The sequence below is a fragment of the Rhinolophus sinicus genome, chromosome 14 (assembly GCF_057876585.1).
Source record: "Rhinolophus sinicus isolate RSI-liver-muscle chromosome 14, RSI-T2T, whole genome shotgun sequence".
Lineage (NCBI taxonomy): Eukaryota > Metazoa > Chordata > Mammalia > Chiroptera > Rhinolophidae > Rhinolophus > Rhinolophus sinicus.
This window is the reverse complement of record NC_142514.1, coordinates 1,129,788-1,155,399: the sequence shown is the minus strand read 5'-3', so window position 1 is coordinate 1,155,399 and position 25,612 is coordinate 1,129,788. Positions and strand designations below refer to the sequence as shown.

The following is a 25,612-nucleotide window of genomic DNA, read 5'->3' as shown; positions in this document are numbered from 1 at the left end:
TGTCAAAATAATCTCAAACAATTAAAATATAATATATATTTATAATTCCAGGCCCGAAGCGGTCATGTAGTTCTTAACAAAGTTTTGAGTCACTATGATAGAGGCCGACCTGACACATCTCTGCTGAGATGAAATTGGGAAACTGGCATGAGGACCCCAGCACTTCTGGAAAGTCACCTTGGAAGCGTTATTCCTTCCAACACACGGGACTCAGGTGAGCATCACCCTCCAGCTGGGCGGCGTTCTGTGGGCATCCCTGGGAAGGCGGGGGCTGGGTCTTTCCACGCCCCCCCAACCCCGCCCAACTGTCCGCCCAGCCTGCGGCTCACTACAATTCTGTCCATTTCAACACCTGAATGTCACTGAAAAACAAATCAATGCAATGCAGTTTAAATGCCAGTTTCTTCAAGAACCTGATATTTCAGTTACAAATAAGTGAAGCTCCTTTTTTTAGAAAGAAAATCCGACCCCTGGTCATCAACTACTTTATGTGAAGGAGGAAGGCGGCGTTACAATGGCTCCAAGCCACCTCGGACTCCGAGGGCCGGTCGGCCTGCGCGGTGTCTAACTCGCGAAGGTCTTGCCCGCGTCCTCCTTCCCTTTGTACGTCCTCTTGCCATGCGTGAACGGGATGTACCGGTACTTAATCATGTGCTGGGGACAGACAGACACACTGGTTTCAGAATGGCTTCCCGATGGACCGTGCTCTCTACGCGTCAGGTGATGAAACTAGGACTCCAGCAATGAGCCTCCAGGCCCCACCGCAAAACTCTCCACTGTGCCGGCCGAGCCGGTGGGCGATTCCCAGGGTCCGGGAAAGGTCCCCTGCACGCAGGACGGGCCCCGGGATGAGGCCCCCTGACAAGCTGCTCGGTCGTGTCTGCCCAGGCCCGTTGTGGAGCGACATGGGCACAACCCGCTGTCCTTGTGCAGCCGGTCCTGACTGAGTGCCTCACAGGACGCCAAGCCCGGGAGAAGGGCACAGCCCCCAGAGCTCTCTGCCAAGGGCCCATTCCCTGACCCTGGGCTGTGGCACAGCTGTGTTGGCTGGCCTTGTGGAGAGAAGCGGGGCACCGAGTGCCCCTCCCGGGCCTGTACAGAGCTTCCTGCCACTCACTCCCTGTGCGGGCGGACGTGGCCGGCCCCACATCACCTCCCACATCCCCGGCCCAAGCCCGTGCCGCCCGGCCGTGCTGGTGCCCACCTTGATCTGCCTCTTCATGGTGATGCAGAAGAGCATGATGAAGTACATCACCAGGATGGGCCAGAACACGGGGACATTGAACGCCTCGAAGAACGTGCAGACCATGGCCACCAGGATGCCCTTGGTAGCCGCGTGCCTTGAAGGAAGGGGGGAAAGGTCAGGTCTGGCAGCTGCACAGCGTCTGCCCACACGGAGCGAGCTGGCCCTGCGAGCCTGGGATGTGTAACGTGCTACGTGCAACCACAAACAGCACGCTTTAGTCCCTTGAAAGCTCCTAGTTTTCTTCTAAAATGACAAAGTATAAAACGCTGGTGAAGAGGCACTGAGGCTGGCGGCTGGGGACAATTCAGGTGTATGCTCCGCCCAAGTCTCATGTCTGCAGCCTGGCCTGCCGTCTGGAATACACCCCTGTCCAGCCCCACACATCCTGGCCGCTCCCCGTGGAGCTAGGCAGCGTCCTGGGGACCAGGCAGCACCAGGCTTGCCCCCGCCCACCAGGCTCACAGCCCACGTGCTATCCTCCCTGGCTCCCCCCTTCCTACAGATCAGAGGCCGGCTTCCTGGGGGCTGCCAGGCCCCCCAGTCTCGCCTGCAGTTCTCGCCCATTCCCCAGACAAGCAGAGCACCGGCCAGGTCCCGCACGCAGCATCCCAAGTGCAAATAAGATGTGGCAGCTCGCTTCCTTCAGGTTTTGATCTGACAAATACAGGACCGACCAGGTCACAGAGCCCCATGCCACTGACAGTGGGGGGTCACCTGTGTCCACCTGTCACCCTTGTCATATCACACAGATGTCACTACCTTAGGAGGCCCAGGGGACAAGGCAACCCTCATCCCAGGACGCAGCACTTCAATGTCAGCAGCCGTCTCCGAGGTTGCGCCTGTCAGACACACTGGCGGGCAGAGAGCCACCTGTGCGTGTGCAGCAGCACTCCAGCGGCTGTCTGTGGGGCAGGGCCCGAGACTGGCCCGGTGGCTGGCCCTCCCAAGGCGAGGCTGCAACATACCCGGATGCCGCGCTCTCCTCCAGAGGCCCCAGGACCCACCGGCACCGTCAGGCCCTGCGAGGGTGGTGCTCGCTATCTGGGTGAGCCAATGTCCGTAACTCCCACTTCTCTACGAAATCTAACTTGCTAGCCAATGAGAACAAACACGGTCTGTTCGCAGTCTGATCTCCCAAACCCAAGGACAAGTACCAGAGGAATTAACTCACCAAAATTTAAACTCCGGAAGCCTCCGAATGAACGGCCGGAACTCTTCGTTCTGTTTCGTTGGTAGCGAGGGCCCGTCATCTGCAAGACAGAGCATCCATCAGAGGAAGCAGGTGTCATTCTTTGTTTCCATGACTACAGTTACAAGTTTCTCCCTAGCACTTCAGCACTAATGCATGAAATACAGATTTCTGTCATTTAACCAAAGACCAAAAGCCTCTTTAGCTGATTCAGAAATCAAGTCTTTGCTTTAGAAGATTCGTATGAGAATTCCTTTTTTAAAAGAACTGCTATACATTTCATAGGCTTGCATAAAGGTTCAACCACACACTGACTTTCAGGAACACACCAACTGCGCTACACAAAGGGCCGAAAGGAAACGAGCAAATATTTACACACACGCGTGGGGATGCACAGCCGGCTGGGTGTATCTGCTCGCTAACGCCTGGACTGCTGGGGACCGGTGCCCTCCCCCAAGCTGAGAACCAGGCCTGTCGGCGGAGGCTCACCCCCACCTCACCCCACCCCACCCCCCAAGACAGGTGCCTCCCATTACCGACAGGGCCTCTGAGTTGTTTTCTAGCCCTCCCAAAGGGCAACATTAAATGAAAGGGTTGTTTCCTTTAATGTTTTCATTCAATATTCCACAAAGCAAAATCATAGGCGTCTGGTCACAATTTGAAGTCTCAAGAAAATGACGAGCACTCAGAGCACCTCTCCCTAACGGGGGTCCCATGGGCAGTGAGCTGCGCCTCGGCTTTCCCAACAGCGGCAGCAGACATCTGGAACAAATGAGTCATCATTTGTTCATGTGCCCACCTCACCCCAGGCTGGCCAGTCAGGCGTGGACTCAGGCCCTCTACCTGGCCCAGGTACGGCCAGGTGCGATGTGAAGCAACCCCACCATCCTGGGAAATCAGCGAGCACCACCCTGTACGGGGCTGACCATCAGCAAGCAGTCAGGGTCCCAGTGGCCATCAGTCAGCGAGCGGCCCACGGAAGCCTCTGGTCACCCTGGTTCCATGAGCAGGGGCCCAACTGCTGAGTGTGGAGACACCTGCAAGACAGGCCGGCTATCTGGGAAGGAGATATCCCAGCCCTGCTCCGCTCACTCTGCCATCTAACCCTGGACAAGTCACATGACTCTGTGTGCCTCGGTTTCCTCATCTGCATCTCAGAGAAGACAGAAGGAACGCCCACCTCACGTGTAAGAGGGTATAACGAGTCATTCTACAAACAAACTTCTCATAATCCCAAGTTCTAGGGACACTTTTGACACCAAGAGAACAGTATCAGTGTCTGGATTTCCAATGTTTCTAGCGACAATGGGGCAACCCCGTGACGTACACAAAATCACAACTCTCCCCAAACAAACAGCTACTCTACCTGAGTCTTCCATTAAGGAAGGGTCCACTTTTGGAGAAAGGAAAGCTATGAAAAGATTTAGGTGGTAGATTCCCAAGGCGTAGGTGACGATGTACCAACCCTGGAAGAGAAGAGCACAGGTCAGTGACACGCCAGCCACCCCACACCCTGAACCACGCCCATTCACAGCCCAGGACCTCGGCCCAGTTCTAACTGAACTCAGACCTGCACTGGTTCCCACGGCAGGGAACTTAATGACAAATGACAGCAAATTCAGGGACGTCCATGGTGATAGTTTGTCTCGAATTGCTCTGTGGATCTCGACAGTGTGGGCAAGCCAGGGGTGTCCCGTCAGATGCACCAAACACCTGAGGCCACCAGCTCCCCCAGGAATGCAGTAGAAAAGGAGGGATTCATAGCCCTGTGGCCGAGCTGCACCTCGGGGCTCCTTAGAGGCAGGGCGGCTGGGCCCTGAGTGACACTAGGGCACATGCCAGGTCCAGATGCCCGCCCTCAGCCAACGGCCATCTGAACGGGGACACCACTGCTTGAGAGGTGCTGGCTGACACCCCCCTGGGCCCGGAGCCTGCGACCACACTTGCCGGGGCTGTTCCTAACCTCCCCCCGAGAAGATGCCCAGGGCCAGAATGGGAGGCAGTCCAAATGAGTTAAACGTGCTTTGCGGTCAGCCCTGGAGCGCGAGGCCACGGCCAGGCAGGTGTGCCCACGCCAAAGCAGGACTCACTGTGCTTCCGTTTCACATGCCTAACAATTTCCACGCAAACAGTGAGATCTTTGTCGTAAAACTTCTCAAGTCAGAAAACTGACGCTGGACTGCAGAGTCCATTTTCTGCTCACACAGCTTTGGGGCACAGGGCCAAGCCTGAGGGGCACTACGTGAGCTGTGAGGTTGGTTTAGAACCAACTTCCCTGTGAGACGCACCCACCCCCGCTGGAACTCCCTGAATCAAGATTTCTAGGTCATTCTTTCCATTACAGAATAGACCAAGTTCCGATTTTAAAAAAAAAAACTAAATTCAACATGAATTTTAGGTGGCCTGTGGACCAATGCAGCCACAGTAACCGAGAGAATGGCCCCAGTGCCCCCACGGGACCGTGCTGCGGTTCCGCAGGGACAGGACCACCATGCGAACATCCAAGAACACGTTTTTGCCTTTCGTTTAAGAGACCGTCCCACGTACTGACACATAGGAGCGTCCAGTAACACAGGTGTCCATCTAGGGACCACGTCTTCCTCGATCTTGGAAAGACCTGGAAGGAAGGTGTTTGCTGTAAATGAGGAAACATCATTCCCAGCTCCAGAGGAGGAAAAATCCTGAACAACGCCTTCAAACCTGCCTTCCTCTGGACACAAGGAAATATCACGACCTCCTCTCAAGAGAACGTGCATCTAGAAACCAGGTGGTCCCAGAGAGTAAGTGCACCCCAAGTGTTAAGTCAGAGAAGGTGTCCCCTGACCCAAATAGAAGCCCCTCACAACTACCCCAGGCCTGGCCCCTGGCCTCGCACTTGGCTGGACCACCTGCACGCCCCTCCTGGGCCTCATAAAACATGTGCCTCAAACAGCTACATCCACAGGAGCCAGCACCGCTCGTGGCACCCAGGGAATTAGGTGACTGGTCCAGAAGGTTACTAGGTCCCCAGAGCAGGAGTCCCCAGGTGGGGGAGGGAGCACCAGAGGGTCCACTGTCCAGACCAGGAAAGTGGGGAGCAGGAGGGAGGGGTGTTGTCAGTTTCAGGGGCCTCAGACTGCCACTGAGGCTGTCCTGGGAATAGTGTGACAAATGCAGGATGAACTATAAATGATCCTGGTTGAAAAGACAGTCACAGAAATTTTTCTTATGTTTGGTGCTTAACTGAAAGTGATTAGAGACCAGTTCCGTCACCATAAACCCACCTAATCCAGACATGGAAGCAAAAACCAACATCCCAACCAACACCACATTCGGATACGGTGGAGACGCCGAGTCTCATCACAGCCACCTACCTGCAACAGGTAGACCCGAATCATGTAGACAAAACTCAGGCCCAGCGTCACCACCCATCGCACAGCGGTGTACGGTGTGGACTTGTCTAGCCAGGACTGATAGATCTAGAACAACAAGAGTGCACGCACGTCACAGACCCCGCAGCTCCTACGCAAAGTGCACTTCCTGCTTCAGAATGGAAGTCAGCAGCCGAGGCCTGGACGATCGATGGATCCCCAGCTGATGCGCAGTCATTCCTGAGGCAGGTCCATCCCTTAACGCTCTGTCACAGCGGATGGTCCTGGGCAGCAGCCCGAGGGCTCATCATGCGGACAGGAGAGGACCTCCCGAGGCAGGAGAACGGGAGCCACCTACACACAGGACTCTGCCCCAGGCCTGTCCCAAAGCCCGGAGCTGGCCTGGCCCCGGCAGCACGGAGCCTGAGTTTCCTGAGGGCGCCTTAGTTTTACACACATCCACATGAGCGTGTGCATATGCAATTGTACACGTGTTGCCTAACGTTACTTCTGAAATTGTTTAAGTTTTAATTATAGAAACTTTCCACCAGTCATAAAAGTAAAGAGAGTAACAAACTGGTAGTTACAAAACAGTCCCTGGACGTAAGTACAGCACAGGGCTATTGTATGGGGCCAGGTGGGGACTAGACGTATTGCGCGATCACTTCGTAAATTTAAAATGCCTAACTTGGCTGGCCCGGTGGCTCAGGTGGTTAGAGCTCCGTGCTCCTAACTCCGAAGGCTGCTGGTTCGATTCCCACATGGGCCAGTGGGCTCTCAACCACAAGGTTGCCAGTTCAATTCCTCGAGTCCTGCAAGGGATGGTGGGCAGCGCTCCCTGCAACTAAGATTGAACACGGCACCTTGATGGCTCAGTTGATGGCTCAGTTGGTTGGAGCTCATTCTCTCAACCACAAGGTTGCCAGTTCAACTCCTCGACTCCCGCAAGGGATGGTGGGCTGTGCCCCCTGCAACTAGTAATGGCAACTGGACCTGGATCTGAGCTGCGCCCTCCACAACTAAGACTGAAAGGACAACTTGACTTGGAAAAAAGTCCTGGAAGTACACACTGTTCCCCAATAAAGTCCTGTTCCCCTCCCCCAATAAAATCTTTTTTTTAAAAAAAAAGCCTAACTCTACGCTGTACGCCTGAAAGTAACATAATATGGAAGGTCAACAGTAATTGATAAGTGTGAAAAAAAATACATGTTTTTACTCGAAATTAAAGAGAATACTGAGCCCACACAAACCCATCCCCCACCCAGCTTCAATAATTCTCAAGTTTTCCTTTTTTTTGTTTTTCAATTTTAAAAACGGGTACATTTTCATTCTGAGCCCGAACACCAGCACCACGTGCAGCTTGTTCGCTGAAGGAGGCTTCTCGCCCGACGACGGAAACTCACAGTGTCTGCGTATCGTGTCCGGTACGGCTGGCGGCTGCAGGCCTTGCCACAGCCCACAAGCTAGATCAACAACCGTGTGCAGACCCGGGCAGGGGTGTGAGGGTCCCTCTCCCCTGACCATGTGAACGTGGACATGGGTGGCCGGGAGAGGGGACGGCTATCGCTGAGAAGGGGCCACCTCCCTATCTGTACCACCCGGGAGCTAAGAATGGTTTTCACACTTAAGGTTGAAAAACCACCCAAGAAACAAGTACATGGCAGAGACCGTATGTGGCCGCAAGGCCTAACCCACTCATGTCTGGCCCTTTGCAGAAGACACGAGCATGTGTTCACGGCAGAGGGAGAGTGTAAACGGCGCTCTGTGTGCCAGGAACTCTGCACACTGATGCCCTGCAGGGAAATGTCCCAGGGTCAACCATTTCTTGTGCAAATATTCACAGAGTGCACACACAACAACCCACCTGTCCAAGTCTGCTGAAGAATCTGTAGACCACAGAGGGCTTCCCATGGACGGAGTCTCCAATGCTGTCCCCTTCGGACATTCTGTACCTGAGGACATCACAAAACACTTCTGAATTAAATAAAATGCATTCAAGGACTTGATCGCTTTTCACCGATTTTCACCACTACTACCAAGCAGGTTTATTCAGTATTCAACATTTCACCCACACCATTTCCTTCTTCTGTCTGCCTCTACCATGAGTCGTCCTGGAAAAAGAAACAAGCTGGCGACACGCTTTGGTGGAAAGCCAGGAAGGCACGTGACATGCAAAGCAGCCCAGGGTGACTTCCATTTCTGCTACCGCCACCTGGGTCACATCCCTCCCATGACTGTGGAGTCTGGGGGCCCGCCACAGCATGGGCTGCTGCCCCCATATGCCTCCCCGAGCTCCCCAGTACTGCCTCCCGTGCATTCCTGGGACTCCCTCAGCACCCCCCTTCTCTAGGCCCTGCCCTGGTCTCCGCCAGCAGCCAGCTGTGCATCTCCTGGTCCCATAAGGGCCAGGTCCTCCACTCCACCAAGAGGAGAATATCACATCAATTCTTGGGTAGTCACCCGTCTGTGTCCCAGTTCCTTATCTGTAGTGGAGGTAACCCCATCTGCTCGTAACTATTTCAACATGCTGCTGTGACTCCCTGAGGAATTAACCTGTGCGAACCCAGACGACCAAGAGAAGCGGGTGTCATCACCCATTTTACTAAGGAAGACCGAGTCTTCAACAATTGAAGCCACTTGCCCAAGGTCAGGGGCGACCAGAGCCTAGCCTGACCTCAGCTTCTGCAACCAAGCAGGCCGCTGCCCAAACCTCAGGATGAGAAGGACCCACAGGACCAGGGCGCCTGCTGTCCCTAAGTTGGTGAAAGAAGGTGCCAGGGCAAAGCTCACTGCTGCCCCCAACCTGCGGATGGTATCTCCCCAGTCAGCTGCCACATGGGGCTGGGGACCAGAAGCTGACTCTGACCGAGCCTGTTTTCAAGGCCTCAGAGCTGTGTGGCCGCAGGGTCTCAGTTTCCTCATCTGGAAAATGGGCTCGCTGACACAGCAGCCCTTGCCACTCACAGACAGAAAACCTGGGCTCACAACAGCTCCAGTCACCACGTCAGTGCGCCTGTCCACAGCGGGGCTCTTTTTGAGAATGTGGTCCTGGGTCTCAAAAGGAAATACTTTCCAATCACACACCTTAAACAGGAAAATAACCTGAGCAGCCACACCACCAAGTTGGCGTCGACTGTGATCCCATGACACCATTTCCTGGAGCCATCGAGTAGATGTGGCAGAGTTCCAGGAAGTGTCCAGGAGACCAAGAAATGCCCTTTGCTCTCGTGGGACACACGTCAACCAGAGACACACGACTGCACTGCACAGATGAATGATGCCTCCTCTACCCCCCGTCTTTTCGGGAGGTGCAGCTTTACATTCAGTTGGGGAGAATTCTGTATTTTAAAAGGAGCTACACTAGAACTCATTACCTATGAGGTCCGGCCCCCAGTTTAAGCCAAAGCCAGGGCAGCAGAAAGCTGTATCAGTAATCTTCTTTATCCTATGGTTCCTTGCAAATTTTATTTCACTTTTTTATGACAAACGTGTACCATTCAAACACTTTTCCTTAAATCCAAGCAATAAGAGTAATTGCTACAGAGAAAATACCTGGCTATCCTTTAAAGTATGCACTCTTAAGAAGAAATTGTTCTTTCAACGGCATGTGGGGAAAACCTTTCAAAAACACAGTAGGCAATTTCAGATTCTCTCACCAACAATGTACCTATTAAAACACGGCCCTACACCCTGACTGCACTCACTGTCAACCAGCTAACAACATTATGTGAACTTTGGAGTCAAACAGCCTGCTTCCAGCGTCCAGTTCTTGTCCCTTCCTGGCAGTAAGACCCTGGCGACCGTTTCAGCACCCCTCATTCCAATCTGTGAAATGCGGCGACAGCACCTTAGTGCCTTCCTCCAGGGGTTCTTGTGGGGGTTGCCTGGCCTGGCCCTCAGAGCCGGCCACCCTCCACACGGCAGGCTTGTTCCTGGACCAGACCTGGTCCTCACGATGCAGCATTGGCTGCACGCCTCTTTCCTCTGCTCACTTTAAAGGCCTCCACAACCACCCAGTCCCTAGGGTAACACCACCCTGTTTTTATTTTGTGTAAGAATCACTTTCTTATTTCTCCACTAGAGTTCAAGCTCCTTGAGGGGTGCACCTTGTCGGGTCCCCCGCTGGGCCCTACCTAGGAAGGCCTGTTACATAGCAAGCAGTCGGTATCAGTTGAATTCAGCTGCTTCATTCTCAGTTACAAAGAAAACAAAGTAAAAAGCAAGACAAAACCATCCCAAGCAGAGACAGAGGATAAGCCTGAAACTGCCCGCAGCCTGTCTGCGTGCCTAGTCCCAGGGCCGCTACTTGCACCTGTTTCTGGAGGTGGTCCTCTCCCCTCAAGTGAGCCCTGCAATACAGGATGGCGTCCTTCTGCCGGGCATGCAGCGTTACAGCCAGCTCGGCTCCCCTACCTTTCTCTTCACCTGCCCGCCCCTCACTCCTCCTGGGTCCCGTGCATGACAGTCACACGCCCGCAACCTCTGGTGCTGTTCCCTCCCCGGAATGCCCTTCCAGACCTCACCTGCTCGTCTTGGCGAGGCCGCATTCCTCCGCGCTCCTCCCTCCCGGGGCGTGACCGCCTTCGAGGTCTCCACCTGGCCCTAAGCACTCGGCACCTGACTGCGCTCGCCTCCTACACTCGACGGGATCCGAGCCCCCATCACTGAGGACCCTCTATTCATCCCGGGGGTTCCATCTTACATGTCACTGTGAAGTGCAACATCGACCCAACTCAGCAGAACGCGCGTCCGGAAAACTTCTAGGGCCACAGGCCGCCTCTCTTAAGACACAAGGAAACCGAGCCCGCAGGTCCCGCCGGCGAGGGCGGCCCTGGGCTGAGACCCGGGCGGGAGCCCCCGTCGGCCTGCAGAACTTGCGACTCTGCCACCCGAGCGTGCACTGTTGCCACGATGTCATCGTGAGGAACCCACTGCACCCTGACGCCGTCCTACCCAAGCCCTACGGACAAGCCCGGGTAACCGGAGAGGAACGGAGGAGGGAGGCCATGACCACACCACGCGGGGGCGGACAGCGGACCCCTCGCAGGACTCGCCACCCGGCCGGACGGGGCCCAGCACTGCGCCGACCCCGTCCATCCCGCCCCGCCTATCTCGGCCCGCGCCCCCGACCCCCACCCGGATCCCGCCGATGCCGGCCCCTGCCACCCGCCCGCCGCCCGCCCGTACCTTGCGGCTCTGCTGCGGCCGAGCGCGGTCTCCAAGAGCCGCGGGAAGGAAGACGCGGGCGGGGTCCGCGCCGGCGCTTCGCTCGGTCCGGGAACAGGCAGCCGAGCACTTCCGCTCCGTACTGCGCGGCGCCGCCTCCGGGCCTCCAATATGGCCGCCGGGGCGGAGCCAAGAGCCTCCAACCATTTCCGCTTCCGGTATCGGCGCCCAGTCCGTTGGCGGGGCGGTCCTCTCGGCGGAAGGGTCGTAAGCGGCGGAAACACGCCATGCCGCGCAGGCGCAGGCGCGTTCTTTGGCTCCCGGCCCGGACTGCTCCGCTCCAGAGATTGTTATCGCCCAGAAACTGAGCCCCCAGGACCACGCCCCTAGCGACCAACGAGCCAATGGGGGAGGGCTTTGCTGGTTGCTAAGGGAAACCTCTAGAAGCAAGATGGCAGCCGCCAGCCAGAGAAGCCCAACCTCCCGCCTGCAGCGCCGGGACTCGCAGGGGCGACCGCCGCAGGACGGTAATGGCTGCAGGCCCTGCAGGGCCACGGGGCGAGCGGCCGACTGCCCTGCACCCTACCGGGCCTCCGTGGGGGTAGGAGGGAGGCAGGCAGAGTCCCGGAGCCGGTTGCGGAACCTGCGGCCCGGATCCCAGCGGGGCTACCCACGCGCGTCTCCAGGAGCCCGAGCTGGCACCCCCGGAGGCCTCGTCGCCCCGGATCCTGGAAGGGGCGCGCTTCCGTGTCGCCGGTGCTCCGCGGGGTGGGCGGGGTTCGTGGGGCCTGGAGACCGGGCCCGGAGAAACCCGACCTGGACGCGCGGTTCAGAGGAGATTTGATAGGAGCCGTTCTTAGAATCAAAGAAAAGGGACCGGAGTGAACTCCGAGTCCACGCCACTATCTTCGGGTGGAAGCTGATCCTCTTTACGTCTGGTAACGCCCACACTGCTTTATAACCGCTACCCCCAAGTTGTGCCTTGAAAACACGGGGGCTGCTGGGGAGGGGGCCCTGTCCTTGGGGGATGGTGCGCTCAGCAGCTGAATGGCCAGAGAGGGAGCTGGGCAGGCCCTCCTTGGATGCAAGGTGGGTTTTGACCTGAGGGGACAGGAGCCGCGGGAAAGGGTCCCTACAGAGAATTGGCAGGGCCAGCTGCTTCCCACACTGTGCCCTCACCTTCTTCTGGCTAAGTAGGCTCAGCTCAAATGTCCCCTCTTCGGGAAGGGTCCCGACCCTCCCATCAACCCCTTCCCAGCCCCCACACCTCTCAAGGACCCAGCACTCACGTGTTCTAGCCCCCCTCCCACTGGGCCTGCTGCTCTGCCCTGAGTGAGCAGGTGATACGGGTGTTTGGTGCATAATGGAGTGAAGAAGTGGATGCATGGACGGTAAACAGAAAAGGTCCTGACCCCCAGACTGAACCTCTGGGCAGCAGTACTGGGGAGTTCCCAGGAGGTGAAGTACTCACACACCTTGAGAGCCCCCCAAGGGGGCTGCACACTGTCCTGTAGTGCCCCCAGGCTGTGCCACACCTGGGTGTTTGTTGGACGTCAGTCAGGTCGCCTGTGTCACGTGCTCACCTGTGTCTTCTTTTCAATACTCAGGTTATGGTGTCTACACATACTCGAATTCTTTCTTTCGATATGAAGGGGAATGGAGAGGAGGAAAGACACACGGTAAGAAACATCTGTGGTCTCTTCCTGCAGCCGCCACCTCACAAGTGGCATTTCCTCAGGGAGCTTGGGGTGGGCAGGTGGCAGCAGTGCCAGCCACACTGGGCCCTCGTGCTCTCACTGTTGGCGAGGAAAGGCCATTTCCTGCGGCACTGGGGCTCGCGGAACACGACGCCCTTATGCTGCCCTGGTGGCCGGTAGCATGGCTAGGCAGAGGCACCGGGGATGCAGAAGACCCCTCAGCCTGCACCCTTCTCACGGGCAGGGGCAGCTACGAGTTGGAAACCCTCTGTGGAGTTAGTTCGTCTTTGCCAAAGTGGAAATAAAGGCAGTTGCCTTTATGGTTTATTTCTAATGATAAAGAGCTTACCTGCTTTTGCAGAAAGTCACAACCACAGAGGAAAGTCCCAGCGGCTGTCACCAGGAGGCCTGGCTGGAGGCAGGGCCCAGACTCCCACAGCTCTGCTCACAGTTTTATGTCTGTTTGGGGTTCTCCCTGTTCACATCCTCGGCCCGTTTTTCTGCTAGAGAATCGGTCTTTTGGTAATTTCTCATATGAGCTCTTGTTGTATCTGTTGGCCGCCCATATTTTCCATATTTTTAAACTTTTGACTTTCATTGTAGTGTTTTTACCACATGGACATTTCTCACTTTTGTGCTGAAATCTCTGACTCGTTCTCCAGGCCAGGCTTGAGGCTCGTATCTGAGACTCTTGTCAAGAGCTTGGCCCAAAACATTGGGTCCGCTGTTTTTAAATGTATTCTTCAGTGTCACCCTGTGTCCACAGACGCTCTCATTCTGCCCCTGCGTGGACAGAGGTGAAGTGGCCGTAGTGTTCTCTGCCCCTCACCCCTCCACCCAGAAAGTTTGGGGGCGGGGTCTGTTCTGTGCTTTCGGTGGCTCTGCAGTTATTTTCTGGGCAGGACAGCAGGATGCTTGCTCACATGCCAGGAATGTTTTTATTGATAAATGTGTATGCAGGTGAGTTTGCAGAGAGCAGTGTTGGGCAAGAGATGGAGCCACACACAAGCTGAGTCCTTCGAAGCCTGGCCACGTACGGGCACCAGCAGTCACTCCCCACCGCTGTCTGACTTCACGTTACGATTTCTTTTACCAGGTCGTGGGAAGCTGCTATTTAAAGATGGAAGTTATTATGAAGGTGAATTTGTGGATGGAGAGATCATGGGAGAAGGCTGCCGACTCTGGGTCTCGTCAGGTTAGCTGTGGAGTCGGCGGCGGGCACGCTGACTCCTTTCTCGTAAACCATCTCTGGTGTAAGGTGGTCCCTTCATTCTGGATGCAGAAGGTGCCTCCATCTGTAAAGTAGGGACCCCTGGTTTCCGAGTTATCTTCTAACAGCAGTGTGCCATCCTGTAGCAGGACGACTGCTGTGCTGCCCACTGCTTGGCCAGGGGCTGTCTCCAGACCCTCTGACCCTTACAGGCAAGCGTGGTGGTCAGTGCTCAGTGGAAGAAGGCACACCCATGGGCTTTGGGGCATGACGATGCCCACAGAGGGTCAGCGGAGGGTGGAGTCTACACTCACATGACCGAGGGGAGGGGATCGGCCGCCCCTGCAGGAGCGAGATGGCAGGTCCAGACCCACCTGCCGTGTTTCTCATGAGCCAGAGTCAGAAATGAGATAACGAGCCTCATCTGTTCTGAAGTGGCACCTGCTGCCACCGTTGCTTAAGGGACTGGCAGGAACTAACTGTGGTCCCGCAGGGGACATGGCAGACAGCTCTGTCCCTGAATGTCCATCTCTCCTCGCTTTGTCCACCCCAGGGAACACCTATTCTGGACAGTTTGTTTTGGGAGAGCCTCAAGGCCATGGCACCATGAAGTACAAAGCTGGCGGATGTTACGAAGGGGAGTTCTCCCGCGGCTTGAGAGAAGGTCTGATGTCCGCAACAACCCAGTGTTTGTCAGCCACGCGCCAGGCGCTATATGGGGCAGGACGCCTGGGGGTGCTGGATGCCAGCACATCTGCCTGGTACCAGATTCGTGGGCTTGGGTAGACTCAGGGACCTGTCCATGAACAAGGAGGCTGGTGTCCACTCAGGTCCTGGAACCCCTGCCCGAGCCTGCCTGACTTTGGAGGTGGGGTGGGAGGTGACAGAATGCTCTCTCCGCCCTCAGAGCTGTCTGCTGCAGTGCATTGTGTGGGGCTGTGCCTGCAGCCTGCGTTATGCATCTGTTAGCTGCCACTGTGTGACAAGCCACCCAAATCCTACTGGCTCCAAACGACCACCATTTTATTATTTGCTCGCAACCCCAGGGTCAGTGGTTGGGCCTGGGCTCAGCTGGACGGGTCTTCCGACCACATGGCTGCAGTCACAGGGTCCTTGCTGCAGCATCAGGGCTCCCAGGGACCAGCAGCACACACCCTGTTGGGGCCTCAGCTCAGTCACGTCCCCCTCCTTCTGCTGAGAGGAGTCCGGAGTCCACACGTGCGGCAGGCGGACTCTGCTCCAGGAGGGCGGGGCAGGCAGTCAGCTGGGCCCCACAGCCAATGTGCTCACGGTCCTGGAAGAGCAGCCACCCAGAGGCAGCAGAGCAGTCACAGCACAGCCGAGTGGGGCTGTGGCTTCTCTCCTTCTGTCCAGCGCCTGCCCACAGAAGAAGGAGGAAAGCCCTCATACTTGCAAACTGTCCAGAACCAGAAAATCCCAAACACACGCTGCAGGCGTGTTGTCACACGTGTCTCCTCTGCCTTCAGACCCAGGCCGGCCCCGCACAGCCGTAAATAAACTCCTGTCAAACAGATCTTGGCTGGTAGCAGCGCTGCCCCAGCCAGACTCAAAGCCCTTCAGCCTCAGTGGGGGGGTGGAGGGACCCCTCTGGGGCAGCCCTCCCACCCTCACTCAGGACCTTTGAGAGACAGACCCCAGAGCCACTTTGACTGGTGTCGCAGTTGCTGGCGCTGTCCAAAGTCAAACTACCCCTTGGAAGGGTGGCCGGGGTGGGGAGGGTGCTGAGTCCCATGACCTGGGTGGTGACTGGGCCTCGTCCAGGGAGGGTCTGCCCAGCAGGAGGCCTGAGCTGACCCTGGCCTGTTGGCTCCTTCTCTAGGACATGGGTATCTGGTGGACCAGGATGGGCAAGTGTACCAGGGGTCGTTTCACAACAACAGGCGACATGGCCGAGGGCAGATGGCCTTTCAGTGAGTGTGCAGCCCCTGCGTCCTGTCACCCACCCCTAATATCCAGTCAGTAAAGTACGGCTGTGTTTGGTATGATTCTGCACTTTCTCCCTCGGTGGCTGGAATTGGTTGTTTTTATGTTTAGAGACAAACGTCGACCCTGCCCCCAATAAAATACCTCCCGGGAAGAATGGGAGGGTGGGGCTTGGGGTGCAGCCTACTGAGGCTTTCTTTCCTTCCGGCCGCAGGACTGGACATCAGGCCTCAAACTCCTGGGCCAGTTTCTTGTGCAAAATCCTGCCATTTGAATTTGTGGGTTTGCCCTCCCTTTTTCTTCTCTGTTGTTCTCCAAATCCTGCATACCTGGGGCTGGCGGCCGTGTCCTCGTCAGGGCCGGCGTTTGTCATCATGCCCCACCAAGCGCCCAGGCCGCCTGCCCCCTGCGCTGGCCCTGGCACGGCAGCAGCTTGCAGCCATCTGCTCAGGGCCTATTTCTGCCGCAGCCCGGTGGTGCGTGCTGAGCCCGGTCGGAGGGGCCGGTCTGAGTCAGTGCCACCACCTGGCTCTCCCCCGCCTGAGAGCAGCCTCTGCGTTTGTCCCTCAGGAACGGTGACAAGTATGATGGCGACTGGGTTCGGGACCAGCGTCAGGGGCACGGGGTGCTGTGGTGCGCAGACGGCTCCACCTATGAGGTAACTAACTGCGAGTTTCCTGGGGCCCAGGCAGGGGCCTGGCATTCTTGCGGGTACAGCTCGTGCCACTCTTCACCCTGCGAGGTAGGGATGGTGACAAATGGAGGCTTAAGGAGCTGGTTCCTGAACCACCCCCATGACCCTACACCCTCACCCGTGGGGGTGAGGTGCCTGCCACCTGGGGAAGCATTTCTGATGAGAAGTGCCGTTGGGCCCAGGTGCCCCCTTGGTGGCATGGGGGTGGCGGAGGTGCCCCATGTCCTTGCGGGCTCTGCACCCATCCTCCTCGTCACTGCAGCAGGTACTATCTCTAGGGTCTGGCAGAGGGTTTTAGGTGCTACACGTGGGTGAAGGGCACATCGAAACCCTTTCAGGCCCCCAGAATCCATCAATTTTTCTTTTGCTGGACGCTGGTCTGTGTGTCAGCCAGCGAAGTGCAGCTGGTGGCCAGAGAGTGGCTGGGCAGCCCTCCCTGGAAGTCACCATGTGCGCGGAGATCTGAGTGCTGACAAGGAGCTGCCACGTGGAGACTGCAGGGAAGGGCAAGCACGGGACTCTGAGGCGGGAGCCTGCATGGTGGGGGCTGGGCGGGAGGGCAGGACAAGGCAGGAGGTCCCCTGGGGTGACGCGTGGGCCCTGAAGCCACTGTGGGTTGGAGTTTTATTCTGAGCAGCAGAGCAAGTTGCAAGGAATTGTTGGTCTGACCTTTTGTTTGCGAGGCCCCTCTGGCTCTCACGTGGCGGGCACTGTGGTCAGCAGGAGGCGCTCGCGGCCTGTGTGGGTGGCTTGCAGCTAAAGTCACTGGACGTGCCGATGGAGTGGGTATCGAGTCCAAGGCCCAGGAGAGGCAAGGGGGCTCCTGAGCCAGGGGCAGGATCCAAGCAGGAGCACGAGCAGCACACCAGGACGCCACGTGGAAGCTGCTAGCTAGTGAAAGGTGGCGGCCCCTGAAATGGGTGAAAGCAGAAACACGGAGATAAGAAATGTGGAGTTGGCCCAGGAGACCCCGAAGATGGGGCCAGCTGCATCAGGGGCTGCTGCGCGTGGTGACAGTGCGGTGACAATGCAGTACAGGCAGCAGCAGGACGGTCCCATGCATCAGACCCTCCCGAGTGTCCTGGGGCACTTATGGGGAGAAAAGGACCCGCTGGGGTCTCCGAAGGCACAGCCAGTCAGCGAAGCCCATGGCGGCCCCAAAGGTCCCCGTGTCTCAAAGCCTCAGGGCTGAAACACGAAACTTAATTGTGTGGGTTGCAGAATTACGACGTCAGGTGAATTCACGTCCTTGCCCAGTTTCTTGGGTGAAAGCCAGAGCAAAGATTGGGAAGGATTGGGCCTTTGAGATGAGGGGAGAAAAGCCCAGCCTTTCCGCGACTCGGACCCGCGACTCGGCTGAGCTGGGGGGTGGCTGTAGCATGCTGGCCCCGTGCACAGGAAGCCACTGCGGGTGCAGAGAACCTCACCGAGGGCAACCCCCGCACCTGAGGAGCTCGGAGTGGACTCACTGGACCCGGGTCTGGCAGCAGCCTGTGTGGACAAAGCCCAGCGTGGCACCAGCTGGCAAACAGAAACCAGGATCTGGCACCACAGCGCAGAGCAGCAAAGGGTGGGCTTGGGGCTGACATGGTAAATCGGTGACGGGCGCAGGGCCCTCGTTGGGGTGGGAGCGCGCAGCCAGCTGGGCCGCAGGTGCGCAGAGCTTCCCAGCGTGCCGTCTGCCCTGCTGGTGGAACACAGTCCTGCTCAGTGAAACCACCACCAGGCCACTCCCGGGACGGCGAGCCCGTGCAGCCCGTTTCCTCAGGGTGCTCATGGGATTTCGCATCCACATTGCCACCACTCTGCGGACCTGGGCAGATGCAGTGGCGGCTCCTGAGCCGATTTGCAAATGCTGCCATGACACATCAAAACTCCCAAGGGGGACGGCCGTCTGTCCTCATTGCACCAGCCTTTAGGGCACACTGTGGGCACCACAAACTCCAGCGGCCACGTAAAGAACCCAGTCGGAACCTTCCTCCTCCCATCAGCCACCCCCACTATTCCCGGAGTCACCCCCACGAGTGTCCAAGCCACAGCTCGCGGGGCTGGGCTGACTGTGGGACCAGCTTTCTAATGTGCAGCACAGGCACCGGCCACTCGTCTCGTTAGGTTTCACATCCCCGGCTCTTCACATCATCGTCTCCCAACGCCCAAAGGGAATTGAAGAAACTGAGGCACAGAGGAGTCCTCCCAAACCAGGAGTGGCAGGGCAGGGCCGGCAGCTTCTGGTCCCTCCAGAGAATTACGAAAGGCTTTGCCCCCAGCACCTGGCTGTGACCCGAGGCCCTGAGTGCTGCCGGCCGGACACACCGTCCCCGGGTCGTGTTGGTGGCCCAGTGGGAGCACTGCCCTTCAGTGTCCCGTGTGGACAGCCCCAGGCCTCTGTCTCGGGCGCTTGAGTCCCTGTCAACACAGGTGGGAAGGACAGGACGCCGCTGTCACCAGCAGGACAGGTGGTGACCAGAAGACCTGAGCCTGGCACACAGTCCCAAAGCCCCACCCCCGGAGGCTAGTCTGTGCCTCGGCCCCCTGGCCACCTCCAGGGGTGGCCCACGGGGCATCAGTGTTCCCAGCACTTTGAGGCCCTGCTCGGGCCTCCCCTGCTAATCGTGGCTCAGTTGAGGGGCTGGGGCCGTTGGGAGTGCACTCCACACGCCCGCCTGGCTGGGGCGCCCACCTCCTGTCGCCCGCCACCAGGGGGCAGCCCACCCCTGCCAGCAAGCCGTGGCTTCTACTTAAAGACAGGCTGGACTTGGGCTGGGGGACGCCCTAGCCCAGCTTGTGAGGAGGCGGCATTTGCCCTGACAGTGGCCCCGGGCCTCGGTGTCACAGGCCACACTGTCCCTCTTGGCACAGAAGCCTAGTCTTCCGAGTCACGTTTCTGGGGATTCAAGCCCTGTCTGCCTGTGTTTCACACAGCTTGCGATGCCCCCACCTTTCAGAGATTCACACGCAGATGACCTGGCTGTGACCCGAGGCCCTGAGTGCTGCTGGCCGGACACACCGTCCCCAGGTCGTGTTGGTGGCCCAGTGGGAGCACTGCCCTTCAGTGTCCCGTGTGGACAGCCCCAGGCCTCTGTCTCGGGCGCTTGAGTCCCTGTCAGCACAGGTGGGAAGGACTGAGGATGCCGCTGTCACCAGCAGGACAGTCGGTGACCAGAAGACCTGAGCCTGGCACACAGCCCCAAAGGGAAGGCCGGCTCTGGGGTCAGCTCCTGAACTCCGTCCACCTTTTAAAAAAGGCTTCTAGACGGGTGTGGACGCAGGGCGACAACCGACTTGTGCTCCAATCTCAGCGCAGGCCTTTCAGTGCTGTGGGGACGCCTCCTGGGCCCCACCTCCAGCCTCAGGTGTGGGGGTCACCTGAGAGCCATGGAGTCCCCAGAGGGAGTTAGGTGCCACACCCCAAGATACGTCTCCCCGAGGGCAGCTGTCCCTTAGGCTTCCCTACGCAAATATCTAGCCCCATTTTTGAAAAAAATGTAAAATACACATAAAATTTACTATTTTAGTCATAAAGTGCACAGCTCAGAGACATTCAGCACTCACCCCGTGCAGCCGTCACCACCACCAACTCCAGAACTTTCCATCTTCACAAGCTGAACCGCTGTTCCCGTTAGACACTCACTCCCCAGCCCTGCCCCAGGCCCCGGCACCACGTCCCACCTTCTGTCTCTGGGGGTTGGACCCCGCCAGGGGCCTTGTATAAATGGAGTCAGGCGGTACTTGTCCTTCTGTGACTGGCTTATCTCAGCACAGTGTCCTCAGGGTCCATCCTCGCTGTGGCCTGTGTCAGAATCTTCCTTCTTACGGCCGAATACTCTCCCTCTGTGTGGATGGACACGGTTTGCTTGTCCGTCCGTCATCCGTCCATCCATCCATGGACGCCTGGGTGGCCCACCTCTCGGCGACTGAGTGACACCACTGAGGATGTGGGTGTACACGGACCTGTTCCAGACCCTGTGTTGACAACTTTGGGGACACACAAAGTGGGGTTGCTGGATCCCGTGGCCATTCTGTTTAAGTTTTGGGGACCTCCACACCGTTGTCCCCAGCAGTGGCACCGTTTTACCCTCCCGCCCGCCGTGCACCGGTCCCCACTTCCCTCGTCCTCGCCAACACATGTTTTCTGTCTTGAAAACAGATGGGTGTGTGCCCTCCTGACAGTGACCGTGTTAAGAGCAGAGCCTGCTCCTCTGTGGCCACTGCCACCGTTTCAGAGACACTGTCATCAGTCCCTGGCAGGACTCTGCTGCATGGGTCCCTTGCCCTCCCTTTTGGATGTCTCCCTTGGCTGGGCCACCAGCGTGTATAGCCACTGTCCTGGGGGCACGTGCTTGCTACCACGTCACCGCCAGGCCATATGAGGTGTCCTTGCACAGCTGGTCTCTCCCCTCAGAGCTCGCGCCCCAAAGCAGGGCATTGCAGCGTCCACTGCACCCTCCTCCACACCAGGTCACCTCCCCACCCGGCACACTGCTTTTTATTTATTTCAAGGTAATTTTATTTTCTGAAAAGACTAGAACACAGTGAGTGTGTGGGTGCTATATGCTGGAGCCCCCCTCGGCCACCGGTGACATCAGCCTGACCCTGGGGACGAGGTATTGCGAAGGTGCTCAGGGTGATGTGGAGTGGGGTGGCCAGCACCCCAGAGAAGGGACTGTGAGCCTGGGCAGCGACTGGCCACCCTCCAGGGGCAGGTGGGCCCTTTGCAAAGCCGTCTCTGCCACCGTCCTCCCTGATGCAGAGCTTTATAGTGAAACTTCAAAAAATTAGTCCTGCAGAAAATGTGTTCCTGAAAATGTTAACATCTTTCATCAGAAAATAAAGCCAAAGGAGAAGCCAGGTGTCTGCCCTGCTCCAGTGATGGCAACTACACACTCGGGCTTGGTGGCCCGGGGTTCGTAGCCCCTTCATCTTGGAGCCCGAGGGTGTCTCCTGCCTCTGCTCCCCCCACATCCCGTGTGCGGTCGCCTCGTGTCCTGGCGTGCGTTATGCTGCATGTTCTCTGCTGCCTCGACCTCCGTGGGACCTGGCGACATGTGCCCGGTGGTGGCAGCGGCAGTGAGCTCACCAGCTCCTCCCGAGGCTGTGGCTGCAGCTTGGCGACCCCCATGGACACGGCTGCCCCTAAGGGGGCAGCGTCACTTGGGGAATCTGTGTGGAGCCCATAGCAACAAGCAGGCCACCTGTCGGGATGGAAGCAGCCCGAGCTGGGCAGAGATCCGTGGCACGGGATTGCACATCCGAGCAGAGCCCACCTGTGGGGCCGCGGTGCAGTCCCCGGCTCCATGCGATTGGCTGCGTGTCTGTGTTGTCTTTCCCTGAGGGAGGCCTGCTGGGTGGCACACAGAGCAGGTGGCTGGCATTGTGCGCCTCTTCCCCTGCCGCGGGCTCCCAACCTCCCTGCTTCCCTGCGCGCGTCTGCAGGAATGCCAGGGGCTTCCATGTCCCCAGGCCACCATCCTCGGGCCAGGCGGCCCCAGTCCAGCAATGTGTGGCTGTGACCCCAGGGGCGCGTTGAACACAGGACTGGAACGCGTATGTGGGAGAAGGGGTCTGGGCTCCCGGGTCATTGTGGAACCAGCGCCCGGCCCCATGTTCCCTGTGGGGTTTGGACATCAACAGTGTCATACCAGACACGTGAAGGCAGCTCGTGTTTGCGTCAGAAACATTCGGCACAGTTCGCACTTTGAAATCCAAGCAACTAAGGATCTGGAGCACGGATACTCGACCTGCTGATTCTGAGAAGTGTCTGGAGATGGGTGGTAAGGGAGCTCAGCCCAGGCCACCAACCTCTGCCACAAAGCTGGAGAGACACAGGGCCCCGCAGGTGACTGGGGCCATATCCTCACATGTGGCCTCACCCCAGGCCACCCTACCTGGTCTGTGAGCCCATGACCTCAAAGAAAGTGCTCACCACTTCTGGTGCGAGGTCTGGCAATGTTGGGGAGGGTTACTTGCGGAGGCAGACCCAGGAGAGGGGGCCTTGGCACCCTAGGAGGGCTGGAGGGGAAGCGACTGATGTGATGGGCCCAGGTATTCTGAGCCAGGTGGAGATTAGGCCCCCCTCGGGCGGGGGGGGGGGCACCACAGGCACAGAAGTGAGTCCAATAATAGCATAGTAACTTTTCCCTCGGGGAGAAAAATAGCGTCGATTAGCTGCAGAATGCCTCCTGAAATGAGAAGTGTCAAGTACTTCCTGCTCCCAGTGTATTCAAACCCGTCTGCAGGGGGGAAGCACTCAGGACTTCCTCATCCCAATTCATCGCGACAAAGTGTCATCCAAGAAGTGGGGACAGTCCAGACTTGCCGCTCAGCCTCAGCCACTTGCGACAGGAGGAGAGCCTCGTGGGAGCCTGGCAGGGATGCAGAGTCCGAGCTGCACCCACCTGCCCACATCGTCACCCCCAGGGTCCTGCGGTCACCCCATCAACTGCGGGGTGACACGGTGACCTCACCGTCACCTGCGAGACTGTCTCCTAACACTGGACCCGTCCCCCTCAGCCTTGCTTTATTTGCGGTGTGGACACAGGCCCCAGGCAGTCCTTCCCACGCGGGCCCTGTCACAGGCATCTTCCCACGCCCGCCGATCCTGGGGCCTCACCTGGCAGGGAGGAGGAGAGAGAGCAGTGGTGCGTGCAGTGCCCCTGCCTGGCTGGCCCCAGCCTCTGGTGAGGAGCCCCCGCCGTGGTGCTGTCTCATTAAGATGTATTCATCATGTCTGTCCATGCTCTGGGTGCGCGTCAGCTAGCTGAGAAAGGTCACAGTTTTCAAATGTATGATTTGTGACGTTAACTAGAAGAGTGTGCGGTTGGGTGGTGACATTGGTCACCGCAATAGATGCACCCGGTGAAGTTCCCCATTGAAGCCCTGGATACCCGCTCGCCTGCATCTGTGCCGTGGGCGCAGATTCGGGGGCACGCGTTGTTGGTAACTGAACCACGACTGCACAGGGGCCCGATACCACTCGGCCCCTGGGGGGGTACAGGTGGCTTCGAGGCCTGATGGGCACACATACGGCTGGTTTGCACGCCTGCCCGCTCCACGGGAAGCTTTTCACCGACTCAGCGGATCCCTGAGCCCGCAGGCTGCCCTCCGTGGCTGTGACCTGCTCAACTCTGCCCCTCTTTCCTGGCCAGCAACCAGCCACTCTGCCTTCCCTCTTTCTTGCCTGTCACAGAGGGCGGAGTGGACTGGAGGGCCAGCTGAGACGAGAAATGGCCATTCTTGTGGGACTATGACACGGACCCGTCGCGGTCAATGGGCCCAGTGGTCATCGTGCTGTTTGGAGAGGCTTTCAGCCTGTGCTCACTTGAGCCATACAGTGTCCTGATACAGCCAGTAAATGCACGAGCCAGTCCATGGAGGGGTGACTCCTGCCTCCAGGAAGGTCACGTCCCTCGGACCAGATCAGACACACACGTGCCACAACCAGGAGAAAGGCAGGGAAAGGAGCTGATGAAGGGCTGCATGACTTGCTTCCCATCTGGCGGGAGCACTTGGAGTATCGAGATGGAGGACCACGAGAATGAGGCAGGGTGAGGCCCCATCTGTGGTACCCCGGAGTGGCAGGGTGCAGTGACCCCATGTGCGGACGTGTGGTACCCCGGAATGGCAGGGTGCAGCGACTCCATGTGTGGACGTGTGGTACCCCGGAGTGTCAGGGTGCGGCAACCCCATGTGCGGACATGCGGCGACCCAGTACAGCAGGGTGCAGCTGTCCGAGGTCGGTGCAGAGTGAGCTCCGGAGCCAGTTTCTATCTGCACTCCCAGCCTCCCACCTTTCTTGGCGGCCTCGGCACTTGGCCCGGCCCCAGGGCCCCAGAGCCCCAGCACAGGACCTGACGGAGGACCGCCGGCCGCTGTGCAGGCAGGTAGCACACTTGCCCAGCACAGAGCGGGCGCGCACATGGCAGCTCCACTCAGGGAGGGTGGATAGCGCGGGGCACTGGCCCTCTGCTGCGTGGCCGCCCTGCCCTGCGGCACCGGCCCTCTGCCCATGCTTTCTCTGGGGCCCCACCACCCCCATGCGCCTGGGTGGGGACTGAAGCACAGTGCTTTTTGTGCCCCAACTCTAGCACAGAGCCAAAGCCTCCCAAAAGGGGCGTGAATTTCCAGGCAAAAAGGCGAGGGGGTGTTGGGGTGGTGAGTTCGGTTTGGCTCATATGGGTCTCACGTGGCTGTGAGTTCCATTTCCTGAGTTGGACGGAGCTGGTAACTTCTCAGGTCCGGGGTGGTGGCGGGAGGGCAAGGGTCCTGGAGTAAGGAAAGCGGTCCAGCAACTTCTGCACCATAGGCGTTCCCCACCGCTTCCCGGCACACAGTATCTGGGGCGCTCTGCCCTCCCAGGGCTGTCCCCATCCCAGCTTGGGGACAACAGCTCGGCTCGGCCCAGGATTCTCCGCCACTGCCCAGCACAGCCCCATTGTCACCCCTGAGCATGGCTGCCCCTGCCCCACCCGTGGATGCGCACGCACAGACACACAGGCATCCGCAGCACATGCGCCGCCCCCATGCAGGCACACGCATGGGGAGCCCTAAGCACCCACAGATGCTGCTTGGAGGCTGTGCTGGGCCCGGGGATGGTCAACTGGTAACTCTGGGGCAGTCGCCCTGCTGCTGCTGCTGGGTGGGCCTCCCTCCCTCGCCAGCCCAGGAGGGTAGCACAGGGCCCAGTGGGTTGGCTGGTGGTCCTCAGTGAGTCCTCGGGCTGCGGGACAGCAGCGCCCCGCCTCCACCTGGGCTTGGCTGGTGCCCGCACATATGAGCCACAGCTTTGGGGACGTGGGTAAACTACCTGCAATGTCAGCATGGGTGGCACTGAGTATTCCAGACACAGCCAGTGTTTGGGCTCAGGAGGCACGAACCATCACAGGGCTGACCCAGCTCCCTGGGTTTTGGGGCTGGAGGAATGAGGCTGCCCGGTGGCTCCAGGACAGCCGGGAGCCATGGTCTGTGGGAGGCAGCCATGCCTCTGCCCACCTGGCAGCCCGGCCCCTCCTAAAGCCGCGAGCTGTTGTGTCTCCACCGCTGACAGGCGCCCACAGGGGCTGCTAGCCATCTGGTGCTCTGACCTGGAGGCTGAGCTGTTCTGGGCCACACGAAGGCCG

General features: G+C 58.3%; 2 protein-coding genes across 6 annotated transcripts in view; one reads left to right on the top strand and one right to left on the bottom strand.

Annotated features, from left to right (window-relative positions):
- Positions 1-13: 13 nt before the first annotated feature.
- RER1 (retention in endoplasmic reticulum sorting receptor 1) lies at positions 14-11,119 on the bottom strand. Its single transcript, XM_074334255.2, has 7 exons — positions 10,973-11,119; positions 7,650-7,737; positions 5,789-5,893; positions 3,802-3,901; positions 2,418-2,496; positions 1,205-1,340; positions 14-654 (listed from the first exon to the last, which is right to left on the bottom strand). The coding sequence occupies exons 2-7, from the start codon at positions 7,728-7,730 to the stop codon at positions 565-567; spliced, it is 591 nt and encodes a 196-aa protein (XP_074190356.1). The 5' UTR covers positions 7,731-7,737; positions 10,973-11,119; the 3' UTR covers positions 14-564.
- Positions 11,120-11,253: 134 nt separating this feature from the next.
- Positions 11,254-25,612, top strand: part of MORN1 (MORN repeat containing 1) — a 54,011-nt gene continuing 39,652 nt past the window's right edge. For 4 of the 5 annotated variants that reach the window (XM_019712061.3, XM_019712058.3, XM_019712060.3 and 1 more), the window contains exons 1-6: positions 11,254-11,478; positions 12,559-12,630; positions 13,745-13,843; positions 14,412-14,522; positions 15,699-15,789; positions 16,373-16,460. In XM_019712061.3, the coding sequence (XP_019567620.3) occupies positions 11,403-11,478; positions 12,559-12,630; positions 13,745-13,843; positions 14,412-14,522; positions 15,699-15,789; positions 16,373-16,460 (537 nt within the window). In that variant the 5' untranslated portion in view covers positions 11,254-11,402. Of the gene's footprint in view, positions 11,479-11,509; positions 11,890-12,558; positions 12,631-13,744; positions 13,844-14,411; positions 14,523-15,698; positions 15,790-16,372; positions 16,461-25,612 lie in introns of those variants that run through there. The other variant, XM_074334249.2, reaches the window with a different exon arrangement.